This window comes from Malaclemys terrapin, chromosome 5 (assembly GCF_027887155.1).
Source record: "Malaclemys terrapin pileata isolate rMalTer1 chromosome 5, rMalTer1.hap1, whole genome shotgun sequence".
NCBI classification, from domain to species: domain Eukaryota; kingdom Metazoa; phylum Chordata; order Testudines; family Emydidae; genus Malaclemys; species Malaclemys terrapin.
In genome coordinates this window covers 50,458,583-50,483,137 of record NC_071509.1, presented here as the reverse complement: position 1 = coordinate 50,483,137, position 24,555 = coordinate 50,458,583, and the positions used below count along the sequence as shown (strand labels likewise).

General features: G+C 39.6%; 1 protein-coding gene across 14 annotated transcripts in view; it reads left to right on the top strand.

Annotated features, from left to right (window-relative positions):
- FRYL (FRY like transcription coactivator) overlaps positions 1-24,555 on the top strand; it is a 397,117-nt gene that overhangs the window by 352,851 nt on the left and 19,711 nt on the right. For 12 of the 14 annotated variants that reach the window (XM_054029368.1, XM_054029373.1, XM_054029363.1 and 9 more), the window contains 4 exons: positions 4,772-5,019; positions 16,118-16,325; positions 19,717-19,866; positions 20,610-20,708. In XM_054029368.1, the coding sequence (XP_053885343.1) occupies positions 4,772-5,019; positions 16,118-16,325; positions 19,717-19,866; positions 20,610-20,708 (705 nt within the window). Of the gene's footprint in view, positions 1-4,771; positions 5,020-16,117; positions 16,326-16,471; positions 16,719-19,716; positions 19,867-20,609; positions 20,709-24,555 lie in introns of those variants that run through there. The other 2 variants (XR_008445036.1, XR_008445037.1) reach the window with 2 other exon arrangements.

Genomic DNA, 24,555 nt, shown 5'->3' with positions numbered 1-24,555 from the left:
GAAAAATACATAGGGATCAGAACTCAAGTTACTTACCTTGTATAGTAGCTGGCATTCTTCAAGATGTGTGATCCCTGTTGTATTTTACTACCCACCTTACTTCCCCTCTGCTTCAGATCTTTCTCTTACAATTTGCAGTAGAGAAGGAACTGGAGAAATGGTTGGGCCACACCACCTCTTGTACTCTCTTTGGAGAGTGAGGAGAGGAAGGGCACATTTGTGGACCAACAGACACTGCTACCAAAAATCTTCCAGTCTCCGGCACATGGAGCACATGTGTGCCCACAATAGAATACACATAGGGACCACACATCTGGAAGAAGTCCAGTTACTGTGCAAGGTAAGTAACTTCTCTTTAATACAGTGTTTTTTCTTTAGCAGAGGTTTTGTTTTGCTGATTTTCTTGTGCTGCAAGTTCTTGTTTGTTTTATTCCCAGGGACAGATTTATGGATTTTAAACGCTAGTAGTAACAGTAACAATAATTAGAATCCAAAGTGTCTTTCTCTTTGGATTATTAAAATGTTTAATTTTGTCTCATTTATATAAAATGAAATGCTAGGTTTAGCAAAGGTGAGAAATTCTCATCTGCCATTTTGAATTTGTTCTTTAAACCTACATGGGTTTGCAGTGTCGATTTAAGGACATAGGCTCAAATTCTGCAGTTAACGGCTCAGATGGATCCTTGCACCTGCACAGAGCTCTGATAAAGTCAGTGAAGCTCTAAATGGATGCAAGGGTCCACCTGCACAGATACAGTTGTGGGATTGAGGCACTAGGTGGGAAAAAACAGAATATTAATAAAATCTGTTAAAAGACTGTGTTCCAGCTCTTTTCTGGAAGATTTGAGTATCTGATTATTAATTGTCTCTAAATGTAGAAGGTTAACTTTATGCTTCCTAATTTCCATATTCTGAACTTGCTTACAGTTCAGGACCACCATCCTGAAAACCCTTTGAAGATAATGAGACTATTTGTGTTTCCTTCCCCATGTGCTCCCCTTCCCCATGTGTTTTGCTTTGCAAACAGTCCTCACATAGTCCCCTGTAGGTTCAACACAACGTGCTTTATTTACAGTGTCTTATACAGATTTGTGTCTCTGCAGCATAAGACTTTCCCCAACCTCTACCTAATCCATAGGCACAGGGTCCAATGGGGGGAGAGATCTCATCTCTCTGTCTTTGCCCTTCCTTCCAGCCTCCTCCTCCTTTCCTGTCTCCCTTTTAACTGTCCCCAGCTGACAAGCTGAATCACCTTGTTAACTGGTTAATGACCCAGTCCTTAATCAATTATCTTCCCAATTTGGCCCCTTCGGGAAGCTTATAGAGTGGTGAGTTGGCCTTAAGCTAATCCCACTCTGTCACAGGATCCTAGTTTTATAATATTGCAGCACAACATAGTCTCTAAATCTGTGCTCTAAAGATGAGGCATTATGGAAAAGTGAATGCATTGTTAATGAAGATGTTTTCTTTACTTACATTGACAGTTATCTGCAAACTGTATTTACTTATAGATTATATTAATATAAAATATGAGATAAACCATACATATGGAATTAAGAGAACAGTAAATTCTTGTAGAAAATATTTGTTCTCTAAAGAAAAAAGTCTGTTGTACCTGGTTAAACATTCTTTGTTCTCTTATGTGGATGCTGAAGTGGAAAGTAAAAGATTCCAGCAGTTTCCAGAAATACCCACCCCAAATTATAAATTGCAAGTTTCAGAAGGGACTCTGTATAGTATTCTGTGTCAAAGCCTCCAGCTGTCAATCCCTTCTTCCTAGAGACTAGAAATAATATGCTAAATTTTCCTTTGCATCAGAGTATGTCTACACTGCAATAAGGAGCACATGTAGACATACCTGAGTTAGCTTTGATCTAGCTAGGTTAACTGTAGCTCTGGTATGTCTGTGTATGCTGCAATCACACTCCCAACTGCAGTGTAGACATGCCTGAGGCTGCTTAAATCTGTCAGCCCTTGACATGTCTTGGACCTGCTGGTTTCTTCCCCCCTTCCCTTCTCTCTCCTCTCTCTCTTCCCCCCCCCCCCCCCCCCAAAAAAAAATCCTTTGAGTTAAACTTTCCTCTGTGGCACAGGTTTGCAACAGCGTTCTGGAGGGGAGAACAATGTTTGACTCTTATTTAGTTTGAGTTGATAGTTCACAATCTTAGCCATAGACAAAACTTTGGTAGTCTGATAGCTATGTGACCATTAGAATAATAGAATCATAGAATTAGAAGGGACCGCAAGGGTCATCTAGTCTAACCCTCTGCCAAGATGCAGTGTTTGTTGGGTCTAAACCATTCAAGACAAATGGCTATCCAGCCTCCTTTTGAAAACCTCCAGTGAAGGAGCTTCCACAACCTCCCAAGGCAGTCTGTTCCATTGTCCTACTGTTCTTACAGTTAGGAAGTCTTTTCCTGAGATTTAATCTAAATTGGATATGCTATAGTTTGAACCCACTGCCTCTTGTTCTGCCCTCTGAGGCAAAAGAGAACGTCTTTTCTCCATTTTTTTATGTCAGCCTTTCAAGTATTTGTATCTCTCCCCCCCATCTCCTCTTTTCCAAACTAAACATACCCAGTTCCTTTCACCTTTGCTCATATGACTTGAATTCCATCCCTTTGATCATCATTAGACTAAGGGGAGCCTCTCGCTAGGATTTTTTTCTCTTTTTGAGACCTAATGAATATACACAGGTTAAAATTAGCCTAGAAAAAGATTTCTAACAAAGTTTCCAGGCAAATTATGAATATTTTTAGTAATGGAAAATTCAGAAACAACTGAATTCTCTGAAGACTCTGGCACAGATTTAAAACTAAAACAATTGAAAAAAAGTTAATGTTAAATACAATACAATAAAAATTGCAAGATTTCACGGCATTCCATTTTTCTTTCTCTTTCCTGATCAGAGAGAATACCTGTGTGTTCTGAACCTTATTGTTTCACTCATGCACATTAGGTTATTTCCCAATAACAGTATGTCAGTCTTGTAGTGAGGACAGGGAATTTTCATTCCTAATGGTATCTTCCTTACAAAAACGAATACCTAACAATCAAGCAAGTTTTTAGGGAAGGACACATCAGTCTGGATCACCACTGGCATTGCAGATTCATTAAGATTTCTGATAAATGATGCCATTTCCCAGGTGTTCCGTATGCCCTTCTACTATATACAGCTTAACTGAAAGCATTTCTCTATTAAGGAGTCTAGAAAATTTCAACCTTGACCATGTGGAGAAGACACATTTAGCACGTATTAACACAGCAATATTCAGAAGAACAATAACACACATTTGACTGTTCCGTTTTTTATCTGGAAGAATATCTAGCGAATACTTATCTTATTAATGATCTCTCTCCATTATGTTCTTTGTGGATCTGGACTCACCCGTTGACCTTGCTTTGAAAAAATCTGTACTAGAAATGGGCCACTGTTTAGACCTACATTGTTTTTTCTACAGCTGTCTTAAAAATGTCTGTCATGCCCATGGACATTTGCTATTCGATGGGACAAAATAGCTATTTTATGTGACAGAACTCCAGATATCTAAAAGAGGTACTTCAGGGGTGATGTCATTAGCCAGTTGTCATAAGGAACAGAGTACTATCACGGCCTGACATATCACTATCCTGGTCTAATAGCTTCAGGACAAATGTGAGAGTAAATGATGATGTACTGCTATTCAGGGATGGATTGTCCAGTCTTTAATATGTGTTCAGTTAGTTTATAGTGAAAAGAAATTTGGGATTGATAGAAGCCATAACATGGAGAGCGAGAGTGTGTGTGTGTGTGTGTGTGTGTGTGTGTGTGTACACAGTAGAAATTCTCTGAAATAGCTTGAGAGCAATCCTGTGTGTCCCAGTGTAGGAGACATAACATCACCATGAGAGTGCTAATATATATAGGAAATTGCCTCCTGAGAACAATTATAAGGAAGTTGATTTTTATTGTGGAAATAAAATCTAATGAATATTTCAGGTGTTTGGGCTCATTCATAAATTAGCGAAGTCCAAAACCCATCATCTGTTTAATGTAGTGATGTTAATGTTGTAGTGTTTTACAATGGAAAAAAGTACAGGACATTTTAACGTATATCAGAATGATTTACTCATGATAGTCAATGATGTAGTATATAGTTTTAATTGGTCAGGGTTAAAAATGAGAGTTCTAGCAATAACTCCAGTTTATTAAGACAAATTATGCAAAATCTGTTTCCCAGGGTGGTTTCTTCCATTCTGCCAGTTATTTATGATGGGAAACAGTTTGAGGAGGGAGAATGGAAAGGGGAGAGTTTTTTCATAGTAGTTCCGGAAGTAGGCATTTGATGCTATAGGCAATCATGAGCCAGTGATTTTTGATTTGTTCACTCAAAAGTTAAGCTTTGAAGGTTTTGATCATATTAGTTTTGTCTAGAAAAATATTTAAAATATTTGCACACATTTTCATGAGAGGGCTTTCTTGTAATATCATTAGTTGACATTAGTGGAAAAATTACATATGCTATACATGACAAATTGCATTTTAGAAAGAAAAACTGGAGTATTCTAACCAGAAGTTGGAAAACATTAAAAAGAAAGATTCTTTATGACTGAAGCATAACTAAAGGTGTATAATTCAGTATATGAAGAATCCAAATATCTGAATACTTAAAATAAAATTGGGTGATGTAAACATACTTTTGTTTTTAAGTACTGACTCCTGTAGCTTAAGAGAAGTTGATATACATCTATCCCTTCTGTAAGAGCAATGAAAAATATATTTGCTTTGCAGGATGGCAGTTCAGCTGTCAAGGATGAACGGGTTAGCATTGCTAGTGAAGACGCTGGATCATATGTATTACAAGAACAAGAATCTCTGATCTGTCAGGAACCTCTAGAGTTGGAAATTCCTGAAATGCCAAAACTGCCAGCTCCTGAGAGCTGTTCTGAATCTATATGTGAAGAAGATGTCACTCTTGCTTTGAAAGAGCTAGATGAGAGATGTGAAGAAGAAGAAGCTGACTTCTCTGGGTTATCTAGGTAAGAGTACACTTTGTTTTAACTGCAGAAATAATGTACCACTTTTATATTCTGGCTTCCACATTAGTCAAGTAAAGCAACCCTTTTTCTGGTTGAATTTCTCATACTTCTGATCAGAAATCTTCTAACAGTACAAACTTTTAAAATAAGCATATCAAATAAATGTTTGATTCATTCTTTGAGTTACTCCCAACGTGGATCCCACTTATGGGTGTCTGTGTACCCCAGAACAAGAGTTTGGAGCATTTTCACTAGTAGTGTCTGGCAAGGGTTGTTCATGCACCCTGTATGCCCAAATTCCACTCAGTTCTTTCTAACCACTTTAGACAGTGAGTCAAAACAAAATTGTGTCCTTTTTGTAGTTTTTGTTACTTAGTAGAGTAGAAGTTTGTAATTAATTTGTTTATAGTTAGTTGTAGTTGTTACTGTTTCTTCTGCCAATGGCTAAATGAGAGAGAGAGAGAGAGAGAGAGAGAGCAGATTGGGGCAGGGTTAGTTTGTCAGAGCCTAGATCTGTGGGAGGAAAGGCTTCTCTTTTCTTTATTTTTTTTTTTCCTTATGGAAAAATCCAAGAGCATTATATCAACCTCGGAGTAGAGACTGAGCACAGAGATTTCTTGTTCCCAACTCATTCTTCCACTGTGCCTGTCACTAGAGATGTGACATTGAGCTCAGGAGCAGTAAAGAAACTGAAAGAGACTAAAAAAAAAAAAATCCGTCAGAGTAGTCAAGAATCCCTGTTGTCCAAGGACTGGCATCTTAAATGCCAAGTTGACGAAGTAAGAGGATTGGCTCCTCAAAGAAGTCATTTGCTGCTGGGATGGGGAAAAGTGGGTCCAGAACCCTCAGTGCTGCATCATAATAAAGAGACAGCATAGAGATCTTCTTTGATAACAAGGGCTCAAGGGCACAGGAATGCAAAGGTGTGTTTATTACAGCCCATCAAGGCACCAGATTTACCAGCACTGTCCGTCACAACACCGCAACACTCGGCATTGTCTACTTCGCACCACCTTTGTTGGTACCATGGTCACAGGTATACCCCAATTTGGGGCATCAGGTCTTGGGGGAATCAAAGTAAAATTTAGTAGTCCAAGTGGCCTAGCCTCCTGTGTCACCACAGCTGCCTTGGCCCCCAGGGCAGCGCAGCCCAGTGGCCAGAGTCAGTGCAGTCACCCTTCAGTACATGGCAGCGCAGCCCAATGGCTAAGGTCAATGGGGCAGTCCTGCTGTGTGGCCCTAGGGAAACGGAGTTTCCACAATCAGTCTAGCTCACCCGGTAGCTCAGTCCATATCCCTGCGCCACTTCCTACCCTTCCATTCAAGGCTGGTAAGCTTGTACCTCTGCTGTCTCTCCTCCATTGGCGGCGGTCGGCTGTGGGTCGATTGGAACCTCAGCCCAGCTGGCTTCTGGGTCCTGGAGCTCTGGCAGTCCCCTGCAGGAGCCTGTAACATACATCTACTCTTGTCTGTGGCCAGCCCAGACTGAACTTAGCTACACCTTTTTATACTCTGGTTCCAGCTGGAGCATACCCAGCAGGAGTGAAGGGGCCTGGCTTCCTCGGCCTACAGAGTGTGATTAACCCCTGTTGAACCAGGGCACTATAGGTACACACTGTCACAACCATCATTATTAATTAAATCCTGCTTGCTACTGGCACTGGTCCAAGCCTCTGAAGATTCTTCAATGCAGAGGGAGATAGCAACAGCATCCTCAGCACAGGTTTCTCTTCCAAACAATTTCTCATCTCTGAAAGGTTCTTTTGTTTCCTCACCAAATCTCAGGGTAACTAACACCTGAGTCACCAATCCTGGGAGTTTTCCCCAATTTCGGTACTAGCCAGATCCCCTTCCTAGAAAGAAACAAGGGTTCCTGTGATGAAAATGTATCTGAGAAAACATGGCAGTATGATTAAGGATGTGAACTCCATTCAGATCCTGCAGTCACCTATTATATGACTCCCATATTAGAGGTTTCTGCATCCAAAGACTCTAATTCCTCCTCAGACTCTGACAAGAGAGCCCTTCCAAAGAGGAAAGTATACCGATAAAAGGAAAATAACATCAGGGAGGAATATAGGAAAAAACCTCCTGCTAACCTAAGGATTTAAATCCTCAGTATACTCCTTGGTTTCCCCAAAATTGGTCAAATGTTTCTTTCCCATCTGATCAGCAACCATGGTCATATCAGCCATCCTATATCCACATTTTCAAGGACAAGTTTCCCCACAATACATGTGGTCTACCTGTAAGTCGCCTGTTGCAAATTCTTGTGAATCTTATCACTGTGCTCATTAAGTTCAAGATACGAATGATGAGGAAATACCTGTTCATCAGGAAGATCCTTCTGATCATCTACATTGTTCTTCCTTGCCTGATGAAGGCATTTCACATGTTGTACCCGTTGATAAATTTAAAACCTTTTAAGAAATACTAGAATGTATAGCAAAAACACTGGAAGTTCCATTGGAGACAGTTCAGGAAAAAGCATATAAGCAGTTTGATATTTTAAAACTAACATCCCAAAGCAGAGTGACACTACCTATTAATGAAGGGATTTTAGATCCAGCAAAAGATCTTTGGACTACCCACCTCGATTGCAGCTACATCAAAGTGTGCTGATTGTAAATATTAAGTACTGTCCAAAGATTTTGAGTATTTTTATACTCATCTGACTCCATCTTCACAGGTTGTTGCTACTGCCAAGGAGAAATCAGAACAGTCAGGGAAATCCACTCCCAAGGAGAAAGAGCCCAAGAGACTTGATCCTGTTTACAGATCAAGATAGAAAATTAACCGGCTATGCTATCTAAATATTGTTATTGCCAATTCAAAAGACTTTCAGTTTTTAAGGACGTGTTACCTTCAGAATTTAGAGACAAGTTTAAATCAATCTCTGAAGAAGACCAACTGATTGCTAAATCATCACTTCAGACTATATTAGATGCTGATGATGCTGGTGTTCATTCAGTAGCTGTAGATATTGTGATGAGATTCTCATCATGGTTATCTGTATCAGGTTATTGAGAGAAGTTCACACAATCATTGAAGATTTACCGCTTGATGGTCAGAATCTATTTTGTATTAAGACTGATGAGTCTCTCCACTGATTCAAGATCCACTCTCAGATCACTGGTCATATATACTCCTATGTTTAGGAAGAAACCTGTACCTTCATACTCTAGATATAGGAACACTTAATCTTATGATTTATAGTCTTACCACCAAAGACCTTCTGAGCAATCCAGAAAGACATCTAGAGATCAGAAGTCAGTTCCACTATCCTCTTCTATATATTGCACACTTGTGTCAACACAGAGACATCAAATTTGATGTGACAGCTGAGGCTCTTAGACTAATCTACAAGGCCTAGATTCCTGCCTATCTTATTTTCAGGAGTCTTGGATGACCATCGCTCCAGATCGATGGGTCCTTCAAGTCATCAAGGACAGTTATGCCATTCAGTTTCAATCTCTGCCTCCCACGCACACCCCTGTCAGGGACCATTCTCATAAGAGTGCCATGCATCATGAGGTAGATTAGATCATCTATCTAGGAGCCTTAGAACTGGTACCTCAAAAGTATTTTGGAAAGGGTTTCAATTCTCTTTATTTCTTCATACCAAAAAAAGAAAGGAGGTTTGTGTCCAATTCTACATCTCAGTAATCTTAGCAAATGCATTTGGTGTGCCAAATTTCATATGGTAGTTTTCACTTCACTTATTCCTATTCTAGATCCCATGGATTGGTTCAATATTCTTGATTTACAGGATGCTTATTTTCATATATCAATACACCTCCCACACAGAGTACCTATGCTTTATAGCTCTGTGGAATCATTACCAATTCAAAGTACTTCCTTTTGGAATTTCATTAGCCACAAGAGTGTTCACATAGTTCTATCAGTAGTAGAAGCTCATCCATGCAGATAAGGGTTGCATGTTTATCCCTATCTGGACAATTGGCTTGTTTGGGGGAAATCACAAGTGCAGGTGACAGCAGCAGCAAGAAGAGTGATTCATTTGTTTTCATCACTGGGCTTGGGGAGTAACTTTAAAAAGTTGAGTCTGAGTCCATCTCAATTTATAGAGTTTGTTGGAGCTCTCCTAGATTTGGTGGCAGCAAGAGCATTCTTCCTACCAGACAAATTTCAGATAATAAAGAATCTGATCCTCCAATTTTGTGTTTACCCTCAAACAGTCAGCATGTGTCTGAATCTTCATTTACATTTGTAACTTTATTTGCCAGATTATGTCTGAGACTATTTCAGACCTGGATCCAAGTCAGTTTACAACCCAAAGCTTCATGACATGTCATTTAAAGTGGTGATTCTGGACCAGATTCTAGTTTCTGTGGACTGATGGAGGATAAAAGAAAAGTATATATGGAAGTTCAGTTTGTTTCTCCCATAGCATCCAAAGCTCTAACAGATGTATCCCAGATGGGTTGGGGAGCACATATAGATCACATTTGACTCTTGGCTTTTGGTCTCATTTACAATCCACAATGCATGTAAACATCCTAGAATTCAGCGCAGTGAGACTAACTTGCAAAATGTTTCTACCTATGATGGAGAACTCTTTAATCTAAGTTCTCATGGACAATTTCACAGCAGCCTATTATGTAAACAGTCATGGAGGTGCAAGGTCAGACCTTCTTTGTTCTCAAGAAGCCATAAGACTTTGGGAATGGTGTATTCAGAATTGTATCAGTCTGATTGCTCTTCATCTCCTGGGAGAGAGTAATGGGCTGGCAGACTCAATAAGCAGGAAAACGACCTCATCCCATGAATGGGAATTAAAAAATTATTTACTAGACTGTAATGAGTAAATGTCCAATATTTTGTTCTCAAGCAGGACAGTATCCCGGGTTTCTGGAAGACACCTTATTGATTTGTTGGTCACACAGTTCTCAATGTATGCTTTCCAGAAAAAACTCAGATTATATTGGTGGCTCTTGCTTGGCCTCATCAGTCTTGATTCTTGGACATACTGCTATTGTCAAATCACTAATTTATCACACTCCCAATTCAGAAGGACCTGGTATTACAGAATCACAGTCTAGTCCTTCACCCAAACCCAGCCTCATTATGTCTCACAGTTTGGATGATATCAGGATGTCCTCAGTAGACCGTGTTCTTTGGAGGTACAAAATGTTCTTCAGGGCAGGAAATTATCTACTAAGATTACGTATACTGCAAAATGGAAATGATTTTCATTATTGGCAATACCTAAGGGTTATGTTCCATGTCAGTGTTCTATTCCAATTATTTTAGATTACTTGTTTTTAAAGCACCCAGAAGTGTTTACTGTTTCAGTTGCAGTTCATTGGCAGTTATTTCCACATTCCATCGTCCAGTAGAAGGAGGTTCAGTTTTCTCTCATCAATCAGTGAATAGATTTATGAGAGGTGTTCGTGTTTTCCTCTTGTGAGAAAGATCACTCCAACATGGAATTTAAATCTAGTGCTTTCTTCACTTATGGACCCTCCTCTTGAACCTCTATCAAACTGTCCAATTCATTTATTGTCAATTTTGGTGGCATTTATATTAACTTGTAAAATAAATGAATTGCAAGCTTTAATGATAAATTCTCTCTACACAGTTTTTCATATGTTGAGGGTAACTATGAGACCACATCATAGTATGGTCAGACTTTCATGTCAAACAGTTTATTCACTTACCAGTCTTTTCTGAAACCTCATTCACATTGGCTAAACCTAAATTACATACTGTAGACAGGGCCGGTGCAAGGAAGTTTCGCGCCCTAGGCGAAACTTCCACCTTGCACCGCACCTCCCCCTGTGGCAGCTAACACCGCCCTCTCTGGCAGCTAACCACGCCCACCCACCCCTCGTCCCAAGCAGCCCTCCCCCCCCCCCCCAGCAGCTAACTCCAACTGCCACGGCAACTAACCCACCCCCCCTTACAGCAGCTACCCCCCCTTGCAAGCCCCACCTCCACGGCAGCTAACCCGGCCCGGGAAGCCCCTCCCCCGCCCCGCGGAAGCTAACCCCGCCCCCCTCCATGGCAGCTAACGCCGCTCGGGGAGCCCGCCCCAGCTCACCTACGCTCCGCCTCCTCTGCTGAGCATGCCGGTGCTGCTCTAATTCTCCTCCCCTCCCAGGCTTGTGGCGCCAATTGGAGGAGACTTAGAGCGGGGGCTGTGTGCTCAGCAGAGGAGGCAGAGTGGAGGTGATCTGGGACAGGAAGCAGTTCCCCTGTGCACCCCCTTTACTGCAGGCGCCCCTCCCCCCCACCAGCCGCCCCAGCTCACCTCCACTCCACCTCCTCGCCTGGGCGGGCTTTTAGGCGCCCTCAACCACTAGGCACCCTAGGCGGCTGCCTAGTTTGCCTAAGTGGTTGCACCGGCCCTGACTATAGATGTCAGAAGATCGTTATTATATTACGTAGAAAGAACTAAAATCTGTTTGTAGCACTCCAAGACTTTTCATTGCTTATCATAATAAATCTAAAGGGATTGTTATTTTGTCACAAAGATTCTCAAAATGAGTATTGGATGGTATTATGACTGCTTACGGCATTAATAAAAAGAATCTTCCTTCAAACATTTGGACTCACTCTACCAGAGCACAAGCCATGTGAACAGCATGCCTAAGTCAAATACCAATGTCCAAAATCTGCAGAGCAGCTACCTGGCCTTTAGTGCATATGTTTATGAAACATTATTCATTAGTGGTTGCTTCAAGATCCGATGTCCATTTTTGAAGAACAGTTTTGCAATTTCTTTTCAAGTAACTCATGCTCCTCCCCTCCTTTAATGATGACTTCTGTCTAATTCCATAAGTGGGCTCCACAAGTGCACTAACACAGAGAAGAAAGAACAGTTACTTAATTTACAGAAACTGTGGTCCTTTGAGATGTTCTACACATGTGGATCCCACAACCACCCTCTGTCCCTGCAACTTAGAGTGTGGATCCTGAGCAACAAAGTTGCAGTGTGGTTGCTATGCCCTTAAGCCCTTGGGAACAGGGGCTATGTGGGCATATAGGCCACATGTGTGACCCCTGCTGAACGCCACTAGTGAAAATGTTCCAAACTCCTGTGCTGGGGTACATAGACACCTGTAAGTGCAATACATCTTGAAGAACCACTCTTACTGTGAGGTAAGTAACTATTGTTTTTCTCCGTTCAGGAAATGGAACTGTTGGGTCAGTCCTGGGCCCAGCTTCATCTGCTTTGCACTTCTGAACCAATGCATAACACATACAAAGCTGTTCTTAGAGAAGCAGCATCACACAAGATAGACGTTGTGGGGGAGGGATAGCTCAGTGGTTTGAGCATTGGCCAACTAAACCCAGGGTTGTGAGTTCAATCCTTGAGGGGGCCACTTAGGGATCTGGGGCAAAATCAGTACTTGGTCCTGTGAGTGAAGGCAGGGGGCTGGACTCGAGGACCTTTCAAGGTCCCTTCCAGTTCTAGGAGATAGGATATCTCCATTAATTTATTATTTTTATTTTTTTTTAAGACTTCTCAGTTGGCTCAAAACCATCAGCATAGGGGGAGGGGGAAAGTTTGGGGACCACAGAAGCACAGAAGGTAAGCTTTAGAAGTTCAGGGAGAGCAAGAAAGCACAGACTGAGAGTTTGACGATGAATAAACCACAATGAGAGAGGAACAGGAGCAGCTGAGCATTGCAGATTTTTATATTGGGTTACTGTAATATGCCTTGGAAAAATTAAAGGCTGATGCCAGTCGGCACCAGTTTGATTTGCCATGTACTAATTAGAATTCACCTGTTCTTGCAATGTGTTCACATTTAAAAAAAAAATTAGTTCTAGCCCTAAAGGTGTTGAAGATAACTGTTTAGGGTTAGTCCTCTGACTAATAGGTGTCTGGTAAATGTTGCAAGCTTTGCTTGTAGATTATGGGAGAAACTGCCTGCCTCTAGCCTGCTCACAAAGGCTTGCTTTACTTGTAGCTTTTATGGGTATTGCACTACTGAACATATGCAAATATTACAAAACCAACTTATTTCCTAGTGTCATGTTGTAAATGATTGCTGTGATGAGTAGTCTAAACAATATTGTTTTTCAAAAGATTTTCTCTGGTCAAGGACTGAGAAAATAGGAAGGGGGAATTTGGTCTAGCAAGCATGGCTTAGCTGCTACAATCTACTACTAAAATTGTTAGCATCAAGAAGAATGCAAATTTGCTAGCATGTTATTGTGTTAAATGGACAAGTTTTATAAAATGTGCTTTAAGTACCTCTCTGAAAGGGAGGCTGGTACTGTGGGAGGGGGGAAATCATGTTAATTTTATAAAGTTTTTTATAAACGTCTCTAATTGCAAATAAAATAGTAAGCTTGTTGTGTAATAAAGCATCAAGAAAAATAATTGGGTAAAAATATAATTCGTTCTAATACAGAAGTTTTTTAAAATTGTTAGTGACTTCGAGTATCAGCATTAATTAGTCTGTCTCATAATTAACAGCATTATCAGAGCATTGATACATGATGAAAAGTCCATCTGTAGGACATTCTTTAAACAAAAGCTTGTTAAATTGTCCATAAAAGTGGACCTGTTCCAATCTATTTCCATCCACATATAGATTCATAGATTCTAGGACTGGAAGGGACCTCAAGAGGTCATCGAGTCCAGTCCCCTGCCCACATGGCAGGACCAAATACTGTCTAGACCCGGATAGACATTTATCTAACCTACTCTTAAATATCTCCAGAGATGGAGATTCCACAACCTCCCTAGGCAATTTGTTCCAGTGTTTAACCACCCTGACAGTTAGGAACTTTTTCCTAATGTCCAACCTAGACCTCCCTTCTGCAGTTTAAGCCCATTGCTTCTTGTTCTATCCTTAGAGGCTAAGGAGAACAAGTTTTCTCCCTCCTCCTTATGACACCCTTTAGATACCTGAAAACTACTATCATGTCCCCTCTGTCTTCTCTTTTCCAAACTAAACAAACCCAATTCTTTCAGCCTTCCTTAATAGGTCATGTTCTCAAGACCTTTAATCATTCTTGTTGCTCTTCTCTGGACCCTCTCCAATTTCTCCACATCTTTCTTGAAATGCAGTGCCCAGAACTGGACACAATACTCCAGCTGAGGCCTAACCAGCGCAGAGTAGAGTGGAAGAATGACTTCTCGTGTCTTGCTCACAACACACCTGTTAATACATCCCAGAATCATGTTTGCTTTTTTTGCAACAGCATCACACTGTTGACTCATATTTAGCTTGTGGTCCACTATAACCCCTAGATCCCTTTCTGCTGTACTCCTTCCTAGACAGTCTGTTCCCATTCTGTATGTGTGAAACTGATTTTTCCTTCCTAAGTGGAGCACTTTGCATTTGTCTTTGTTAAACTTCATCCTGTTTACCCCCTCAGACCATTTCTCCAATTTGTCCAGATCATTTTGAATTATGACCCTGTCCTCCAAAGCAGTTGCAATCCCTCCCAGTTTGGTATCATCCGCAAACTTAATAAGCGTACTTTCTATGCCAATATCTAAGTCATTAATGAATTTGTTGAACAGAGCTGGTCCCAAAACAGACCCCTGCAGAGCCCCACTTGTTATGCCTTTCCAGCAGGATTGGGAACCATTAATAACTCTCTGAGTACGGTTATCCAGCCAGTTATGCACCCACCTTATAGTAGCCCCATCTAAATTGTATTTGCCTAATTTATCGATAAGAATATCATGTGAGACCATATCAAATGCCTTACTAAAGTCTAGGTATACCACATCCACAGCTTCTCCCTTATCCACAAGACTCGTTATCCTATCAAAGAAAACTATCAGATTGGTTTGACACGATTTGTTCTTTACAAATCCATGCTGGCTATCCCCTATCACTTTACCACCTTCCAAGTGTTTGCAGATGATTTCCTTAATTACTTGCTCCATTATCTTCCGTGGCACAGAAGTTAAACAAACTGGTCTGTAGTTTCCTGGGTTGTTTTTATTTCCCTTTTTATAGATGGGCACTATATTTGCCCTTTTCCAGCCTTCTGGAATCTCTCCTGTCTTCCATGATTTTCCAAAGATAATAGCTAGAGGCTCAGATACCTCCTCTATTAGCTCCTTGAGTATTCTAGGATGCATTTCATCAGGCCCTGGTGACTTGCAGGCATCTAACTTTTCTAAGTGATTTTTAACTTGTTCTTTTTTTATTTTATCTGCTAAACCTACCCCCTTCCCATTAGCATTCACTAGGTTAGGCATTCCTTCAAACTTCTCGGTGAAGATCGAAACAAAGTAGTCATTATGCATCTCTTCCATTTCCAAGTTTCCTGTTACTGTTTCTCCCTCTTCACTGAGCAGTGGGCCTACCCTGTCTTTGGTCTTCCTCTTGCTTCTAATATATTGATAAAAAGTCTTCTTGTTTCCCTTTATTCCCGTAGCTAGTTTGAGCTCATTTTGTGCCTTTGCCTTTCTAATCTTGCCCCTGCATTCCTGTGTTGTTTGCCTATATTCATCCTTTGTAATCTGTCCTACTTTCCATTTTTTATATGACTCCTTTTCATTTTTTAGATCATGCAAGATCTCGTGGTTAAGCCAAGATGGTCTTTTGCCACATTTTCTATCTTTCCTAACCAGCGGAATAGATGTTACTTAAGATAATTTTAAAAATTGGTATACTGCAGCAAGAGCTTTTGGGTTGCTCCCAAGACAAGCTAGAGCTTTGTTACATTGCAGATGATCAGATAGCCAAGGAGTGGAATATTCATTACATTATTTTTGGCAAGAAAATATGTCCCTTTCTTAAATGATCTGTGGATAAAAATGTTAAACAGAAACAGCATAAGATATGTTTACTCTGCTTGCTTTGTTAGACTTATTGGATATTTGGGGCTGTAAGTATCAACATTTATATTTATAGCAGCAAACGCCTTTCTTACAAAAGCCTTTTAACCTTCTCCTGCTTCGTTGTCTATAGTTTCACTGCAGATTTCATTTTGTTCAAAACAAAATAGAATTCTCTCTAGATTTTTAATTTTAGTGATTCAGTTATACTGCATGTTCTAATTAAAATTTTCAAAATAAATTAGATTAGTGAAAACTGTTTCTTTTTTTCCCTCATAATATTTACTGACAAGCTTACATCATTTACTTTATTTACAGCCAAGATGAGGAAGAACAGGATGGTTTTCCAGAAGTACAGACTTCCCCACCACCTTCACCATTTCTTTCTGCCATATTGGCAGCTTTTCAACCAGTGGCATATGATGATGAAGAGGAGGCCTGGCGCTGCCATGTCAATCAGATGCTGTCAGACACTGATGGATCTTGTGCAGTCTATACTTTTCATGTGTTCTCCAGATTATTTCAGGTCAGTGACTCATTACTAATTAGTTTCTGACCCTTTTCCAAACAGCTTATTTTTCTAATTAATTTTCCAAGGCCTGACACTACCATAAATAATTCAACTATATTACAATAATGTTGTTATATGATCATGAAGTATTTTTTCCACAGGACTCTGCCTCATTCAATTCAGAGGATGGATACTGTGCAGGAAATGAGGCATCTGTTCAGTATTTCTTTGTATCCTCATCATTTGTGTGTCCCACCCCACACACACTTTTTTTTTACTGAACATCATCCAAACCCTTTGCTGATTGCAGAGTTATTGATTTCTTCATGAGCTTTTCTGTGGCACTCATCACCAAAGTATGCCAGCCTAACAAATATTATTGAGTTTATCTTCACAAAACCCCACGAGGTAAGGAGGTTTTTCCACAGAAAGGGAATTGATACACTAGAGATTAAGTTCAAAAATTTCTGTTAATTTAGTTTGCCTCGATGATTGGGAGCCCAGCTAGGGCCTGATTTTTTTCAGAGTACTTAGCATTTTTATAGCACTTGATATGTTCTAAGCACTGCAGATTAGGCATTCATTAATTAATCCTCCCAATATCCTGTGAGGAGGTGGATAAGTATTATTACCTCAGTGAAACTGACGCAGAAAGACAAAGTGACTTGATCAAGGCCACACAGTGGCAGAGCAAATATTAAAATTCAAGACTCCTGACCCCAATTCTGTGCTCATTCCTCCAGACTACACTGTCTTACTGCCAGAGGCTTGAGCATCAACTCCCAGTTAATTCAGCTATAGTTACAAGTGCTCAACTTCTCTGAAAATCAGACCACAGCTGTCTGAAGTCTGGGCACCCAGAAGAAGAGAAACAAACTATTAGTATCCACTTGTGAAAATGTTGATGTAAGTGATTTGTTCAGCATCGCACAGGAAGTCTGTGACAGAGGTAATGATACAACACAGTCCTACTGGGTGGCATTCAACTGCCTTGACCAGGAAACCATCATTTCTCTTGCTACAGTCCCCTGCCTCATTCACTATACACCTTTCAAATTCTGCAATAAATGAAGAAGGGATGGTTCAGACAGCAGGTTCATTCACTACATAACCCTCATTCATTCCCTGATCACCATCCATCCTGTGCACTGAATGACGCAGGGGTCCAGTGAGAAAAATAGTATGTGATTTTGTAATTAAAGACTGTATCACAATTAGTACCCCATATACTCTGATTCTCTGCTGAATTTGTCATTTTATCATATGCTATGGAATTCCGCGCTTTGGCTACAGATACCTGCCATTTTAGTCCTCCCTGCTCCACCATGGCCTGGCTTCAGCTTCCTCTCTCTCTGCTGCTTTCACCACAAGGGGGAGTGCATTACCTAAGCAGCAATCTCTCTTTCCCTGATGTTCATAAAACGGGGAGCCAGAAAGCAGAGCAACAGCTCTCCCTGGCTCCTGAGGACTAACCTTGACTAGCTGTGAAGGTGTGTGCCCTGGGGGGAATGTAGCAAACCAGGGCCAAGTCATTGGGCTGCAGGCGATGGGGAGATTTCCATCTCACCCAGGCTCTGACGTGTGCAGGACTGGATTAAGGTAATTGGGGTCCATAGGCATAGCACAAGAAGGCAAGGGGCCTCTTGTGACCACACCCCACTCCTGCACCATAGCCCCAAACCCCCATTTGGAGTAGCAATGACAGAGAAAAGCTGAGTGCTCTTTTCACAGTGTCCTGAGCATCTAGTTACATTGGGAGTAACTGTTCTCTGTTATCCAGAGGAAAATTTAGAGAATTCAGCAACATATTATAAAAAATCAACAAATTGAACTAATTAGTATTTCTGTGGAATTGAGAGTTTCCTGCTACTAAACTAAGGAGTACCTGCTATAGAATCTGTCCATTGTGAGGGGGCCGTGATAATAACGCATAAGTGCAAGTAGCAGAATGAAGGTTGAACAGACAACCTTAATCCTGGCATTTCCTAGCTACTGAGTGCTTGACTTTGCAATCTTACTAACAGTATTTGAATGTAGATTTTTTGTATGTAATTTTTCAGGTATTACAAAAATAATTTATAGGAACATACTAGGTCAGAACCATAGTCTTATAAACATATTTATTTTTAAAAAAATGAATAAACATAATTTAAAAAGTTTTCTAAAGTATTATTTTCTATGTTATATCAAATATATGATGGTGTTTGCTGGCTTAAACTTTTAATTGGCACTTGTTGATAATGACCTGCATAAATCACTTATTATCATTTATTTGTAGGACCCTACCAAATTCTCAGCCGTGAAAAACATGTCACGGACTGTGAAATCTAATCTTCCCTAGCTAGGTTCCAGATTTCATGGGATCGTCTACCCTGCACAGGGCTCCAGCTGCTAGTCCACTGGAAATGGGGAGGAATGAGAGTTCCTCTTCCCCTGCAGGGACTGCTCCTAGGGTGGGTCATACCCACCTCCAGGATCTCCCCCAGCAGCAGGAAGCTCCGTGGCTCCAGCTGTCACTCCCCCTTCCACCCTTGTGTTGGGAGGCTGCAGCTCCAGCTGTCGCCTCCTGTCCCCCCCCGCCCGAGCATGGAGGAGTCTGCTGAGAAAACCAGACATATGGTAAGTCCCTCGTCCCCCCCCCCCCCATGCCCTACCACCCTCACTTCTGTGCTGCCATTGGTGGTGGCGCTGGCTTTAGAGCAGGCTCCCAGCCAGCAGCCTTCCTCTCTGGCTGCCTACCTCTGAAGGCAGCGCCTCTGCCAGCAGCAGGGCAGCAGTAAGGGTGTCAGTCTCATGACCCCCCTACAATAGCCTTGCAGCCCTTCCACCCTGACCGCCTTTTGGGTCGGGACTCCCACAGTTACACCACTGTGAAATTTCAGATGTAAATATCTGAAAACATGAAATTGACTAATTAAAAAAAAAAACTGGCTGTGAAATTGACCAAAATAGACCATGAATTTGGTAGGGTCCTATTTATTTGTATTATCGTAGCATTTACCAACCCCAGTCATGGACAAAGATCCTATTGAAGTAGGCATTGTACAAAAAGAATCCCTGCCCCAAAAGAGCTTACAATCTTAAATTGTGGATTTACTACTCCTAAATAATGCATTCATCCCTGACTCAAGGCAATATATAGTACCATAATTTTGGGAACTATTCCTCTTCTTATAATGTTTTAGTGCTTTTATCATGCAAACAGTCTATATTGTGTGTGTGTGTGTGTGTGTGTGTGTGTGTGTAATTTAATACTTACCAAAAAAAATTGTGTTGTTATAAACAATAATAGTTTACATAGAAATTCTTTGTCATAATAGAAAAAAGATTTCCTTTATCTGGAAAAAGAAAGGAAAAAAGGAAGTAATGCAAAGTAAATATTTCTTTCTATTTTTTGTTCTTCTAGACCATTCAAAGAAAGTTTGGGACTATAACAAATGATTCAATCAGTTTTCTTGGTGAAGGTCTACAGCGTATTGGAACAAAATTTAAAAGTTCACTGGAGGTGATGATGATGTGTTCGGAATGCCCAACAGTCTTTATTGATGCTGAAACGGTAAAATCTCATGTACAGTCAGCAATACAGTGCTAGATTAAAATATCTATTATTTAGTAATCTTTCTGCAGGGGCACAGAATGTTTTATGGTTTAACCTTTGCAAAATAATATTGAGGGAATTTTTTCAAAGGTACAGGTAGGCAGCCACCAGATAGTAGTGCCTTTGACAATCTCTCCCATTGTCACTAACTGCAGCAGCATAGATAGTACTTGTATTTAAAAATAAAAAAGATTAATTTGTATAAATGAAACAGAAGAGTATTAAAACAATATTTATAGCTGTAAATTCAGTTGTGAAATATAGCCCTTTCTAATTATACAAAAATTGTTAAATATAATTATTTCTCGCAAGTAACTTCTAAATGGTAAGGACAAACAATGGATTGAATTAAATAGTAGACGTCAATTAATTTCACTCACTGTTCTTTACAAGGTTTCATTTGTCAAACTAAATGGTGCATCGGGGGCAGGGGGGCATTCAATATCCTTCTATTTATAAATGGTCAGCGTTCCTTTGAGGTCTCTGATCCAAGTTCTAACTAGGCACAACCCTGCTTACCTTACAAGATCTTACTGGATCTCAGCTTGGGGTGATGTGGCTGCAAATGTTTGTTTAAACCTAAAAACAGAGGTTTTACATATGATGTGCACAACAGCTAGTTTTATGTGATATCCCAAATGTGGTCTAACAATTTAAGTGTTTAATTTGTTTGTAGAAAAAAAAATATTTTTCTATTCTAGCTGATGTCCTGTGGCTTACTAGAAATGTTGAAGTTCAGCGTTCTAGAGCTCCAAGAACATCTAGATACCTATAATGCCAAAAGAGAGGCAGCAGAGCAGGTGAGTCTGCATTATTCCATAGGCTGATGCCTTTTTTAGAATTTAAGAGAATACTAGAATTTCAAGAGATTATCAAGGAGATTTTAAAAAGCTACATGTCTGTCTTGTATCTCAAACAAAATAGTAGACTTAAAGTTAAAAAAGAAATTGCTGTGGCATACTGATGGAATAGCTTGCTTCCTTTTGTTACTACCATTCTCTGTTCTGTTGTGTATAGTTTGAAAGAGTTGTTTGTGCTATGGATAGTTGTTGCACCTACCTACACATATTACTTTTTTACTGTATTTATGGGTAATTGTTAGATGTTCAAAAGGTAAAAGAGAATTTTAGCATCAATGCTGAACTCATCGTAGGCTTGTTACTCCTTTATATAAGTACTATGGGGTAGAGAGGGTCTGTGGTGCTGAGATTTAAAATAAAGTTGACATTTAGACAATATGATGAAATAGTTTAGACCCTGAAGGTATATTTAATGCCTAGCCTCTGTACAAAGTGTATTAGGTTTAAAAATTGAACTTTCAGCAAAGCATGTGCGCTTGTTTTTGTGAACCAATGTCATGACACTGACTTTAGAAGGATACTAACTCAGGAAATTCAAACAGCTTTCCCTTTCACCAACTAAAAGAAAATATGGAACCAGATTCACCTCTGCAGATGCAGGAAGAGATGCAATTTGTACACACTTGTGTAGGAGTAATTGTCTAGAAAAGGGATTGGCCTCTGGGAAGGGTAGTGCTGGTACTGTTGTCACTGACCACTGGGGTGCCATTTGGAGAGGACATTTTGAAAATGTTGCTGGTGATCTATAGAAGTCTTCTCAGAAGCTGCTCAGGAAATGTACTGAATCAGTTCCATGCAGGCTTACCCTAAGGGCTTGCATCCATTGATATATCCAAAGATGTAAGCCTGGGACATTGGCTCTGAATTTGGGCTTTCTAGCTCTTCTGTTTTGAAAACATAAATGGTCTCTTTTGGTATTTCCCTAATAGATTCAAGTAGGCATCTGGTTGTGTGATAAACATCAATCTTACACCATTCAAAGTATGTAATGACCATAAACACATCATACTTGCAATCACCTATCAAATGGTTCAGACATGCTGCCACATTTTTGTTAGAAGGAATCTCAAGAGGCATCCAGTTTCCTGGGTAAAGTATCTCCATACTTAATTAGACTCCATTAGTTTGAACTTCATGGAGAAACATTTTTGAAAACTTTAGTTTTTATTAGAGCCTTTTAATTGTGTTTCCTGAATTTTATTAAAAAGGGTTTTTTTAACATTTTTAATAAAGACTTTTTTTGTCCTGTCTGTGATATTATTAAGGGTCTTCTTTAGCTGGGAGAAAAATTGATTATACAGAGGAAACAGTGAAACTGATTATACTCAATAGAACTTGATCTAATTTTAATTGGAGTCAATGGAGAGTCTGCCACTGACTTCAGTGGGAGTTGGCTCAGATCCAAAGTCCTATCAAATGCACAAAGTAAACAAACTGTAAAAAAGAGATTTCAGAGTAGCAGCCATGTTAGCCTCTATCCGCAAAAAGACCAGGATGCATCCGAAGAAGTGGGTTGTAGCCCATGAAAGCTTATGTTCAAATAAATATGTTAGTCTCTAAGGTGCCACAAGTACTCCTGTTCTTTTTGTAAAAAAAAAAGGCATTTTTTTCACCCTAGTCTCCTCCAGTTACAGTAATATTAGAAATCACACCATAATAGATCCTAAATTTTCACACAGAGGTGATTTTTCTAGTTGGCATTGTCCTTTTAAATATACACTTAGGGAGAGAAATTTCAATTAGGTTTATTAGAAAGGCTACTGTATTCTCAGCCAAGACGCTTTTTAGTTTGAGATGAGACTAAATCAAAACATAAATGAAACACATGGTTTCATCTTAGTCTTTTCAAAGTCATCATTGCAGCCAAAATCAAAAGAATTGATTTTTTTATGTTTAGTAGATGGCTCAAATAAAAAAGGTCTGCTTGTTTATTAGTATTAGTTTGTTACCCTTACTAGTATCACACTACTTCCATTTTTTAAAAACCTGATAAATCCTAAACAATAATTGGATTATGAGAAGCACAAGTATAAGTGTCTTGCACTAACTATATTTCTGATTAAGTTTAAATCTCATCTAATCATAGGGATGGCCCCATTACCAAAGTATCAGAGTGCCACACAGTCTGTATCCCTGTGAAATAGGGAAATATTATTTTCCCCATTTTACAGATGGAGAACTGAGGCACAGAAAGGCTAAGTGACTTGCCCAAGATCACCCATGAAGTCTGAGGCAGAGTAGGGACTTGAACCTAGGTATGTGCTTATACTCTGAAAAGTGACTATGCAAAATGGCATTGTGAGATTCTCTCCATGTGGATTGTTTCTCAGTGAGTTAAATTGCCCATTATACACGTGTGATTTTTTTTCTAATTGTTGAATAAGAAAGTATCAATCTTAGTCACCTTTCTAACCATAAATGCACTTCAACTATATTTTTGTATTTTCATTTTTTGTTATAGATTATTCTATGCATAAAGATAATGCAGAATCTCTTTGAGTACTCTACATTTTGTTTATCTAAAGGAATCTGGTGTATGGAAGTTAGTGATGGCCTCTGTCAATATATCACAGAGGAGCACGTTTTCTGTAGTGATGCTGTCAAAAGACTGCCCAAGGACTATTTCTGTGTTCAGCCTGTCTTCTACTGCAGTATTTGTGAGTGATTAGGGCAGGGCAAAGGTTTCATTGGGTCAGAGAAATTGTTCTGAAACAACTGAGAGCCTAAGGCAGATTTGGCTGTTTATTCTTTTAATTTACATCAAGAAAAAAAATGGTAAAACTTTTATCAGTTTTAGTTAACATAATATAATTTAATTTAGAAATAGTGGCTAATTTTCTCCCAACAATTTTCTTGTTCTACAATTTTGAAACATATTCTTTTCATTTCTTCAATGAGTTCATTCTTTGTTCACAAACGTTTGCGTATTATACAATGAATGGAGACTTGGGAGTCTTCAGAAGCGTTGAGCTAAAGCACAGTGAAATTAAATAAACAAGGCACAAAAAATATTGATTCAACGGTGTAGCCAATTGTTTTACTGCAGTTGCTGTTCATTCTTTAAAATGTTCAAGAGACCAATTAACCTAACTTAGCCAAATTTATTGTTTAAAAACAAAGTAGTACAAGACAGACATACAAATTCTCACAGCATGTTCACCATACACAGATTGCATGCTTCAGAGATGAGTATTTCAGCTAGCAGTATTTATTGGATGACTTTACAAGTTACAAAACTCTTTACACATTGCTAAAATCCAGTTCACCAGTTCACACCAGTTCTTTAGCTTGTTGTTCTGTACTTTCCTTATTTTTCGTTTGGCAACTAGCATTCCAGGTACTGGTCCATAAAGGTACCTCCCTGTACTTTCCCATATCTCATCTGATATTCCATTCCAAGTACTGATGAGCCATGAAAGTTTCCCCTAACTGTACTTGGTACAAAGTATTCTTGCATCTTTGCTTTGGCAAGTTTCCTGTTTTCTAATACCAAAGCTGACTTCGGGTTTTCAAAGTGTTGCAAGATACATTATTTGGGCGAACAGGGTGTAGGAAGAGCATATTACATTCAGTTAACATAACTCCCTACACTTTTTATATTAATACCATGCACATAATGCCTTTTAACGTGGTGCATACTATGCCTAACATATATGTATTGGCTAACAAAAGGTAATGAGACATACAGGAAGTGATTGAAGAAATTTGGTTGGCTATATTCTAATAGGTAATAATTGTATAAAAGCAATCTGTGTGGTATATTAAACTACTGGCCTCTAGAATCAAC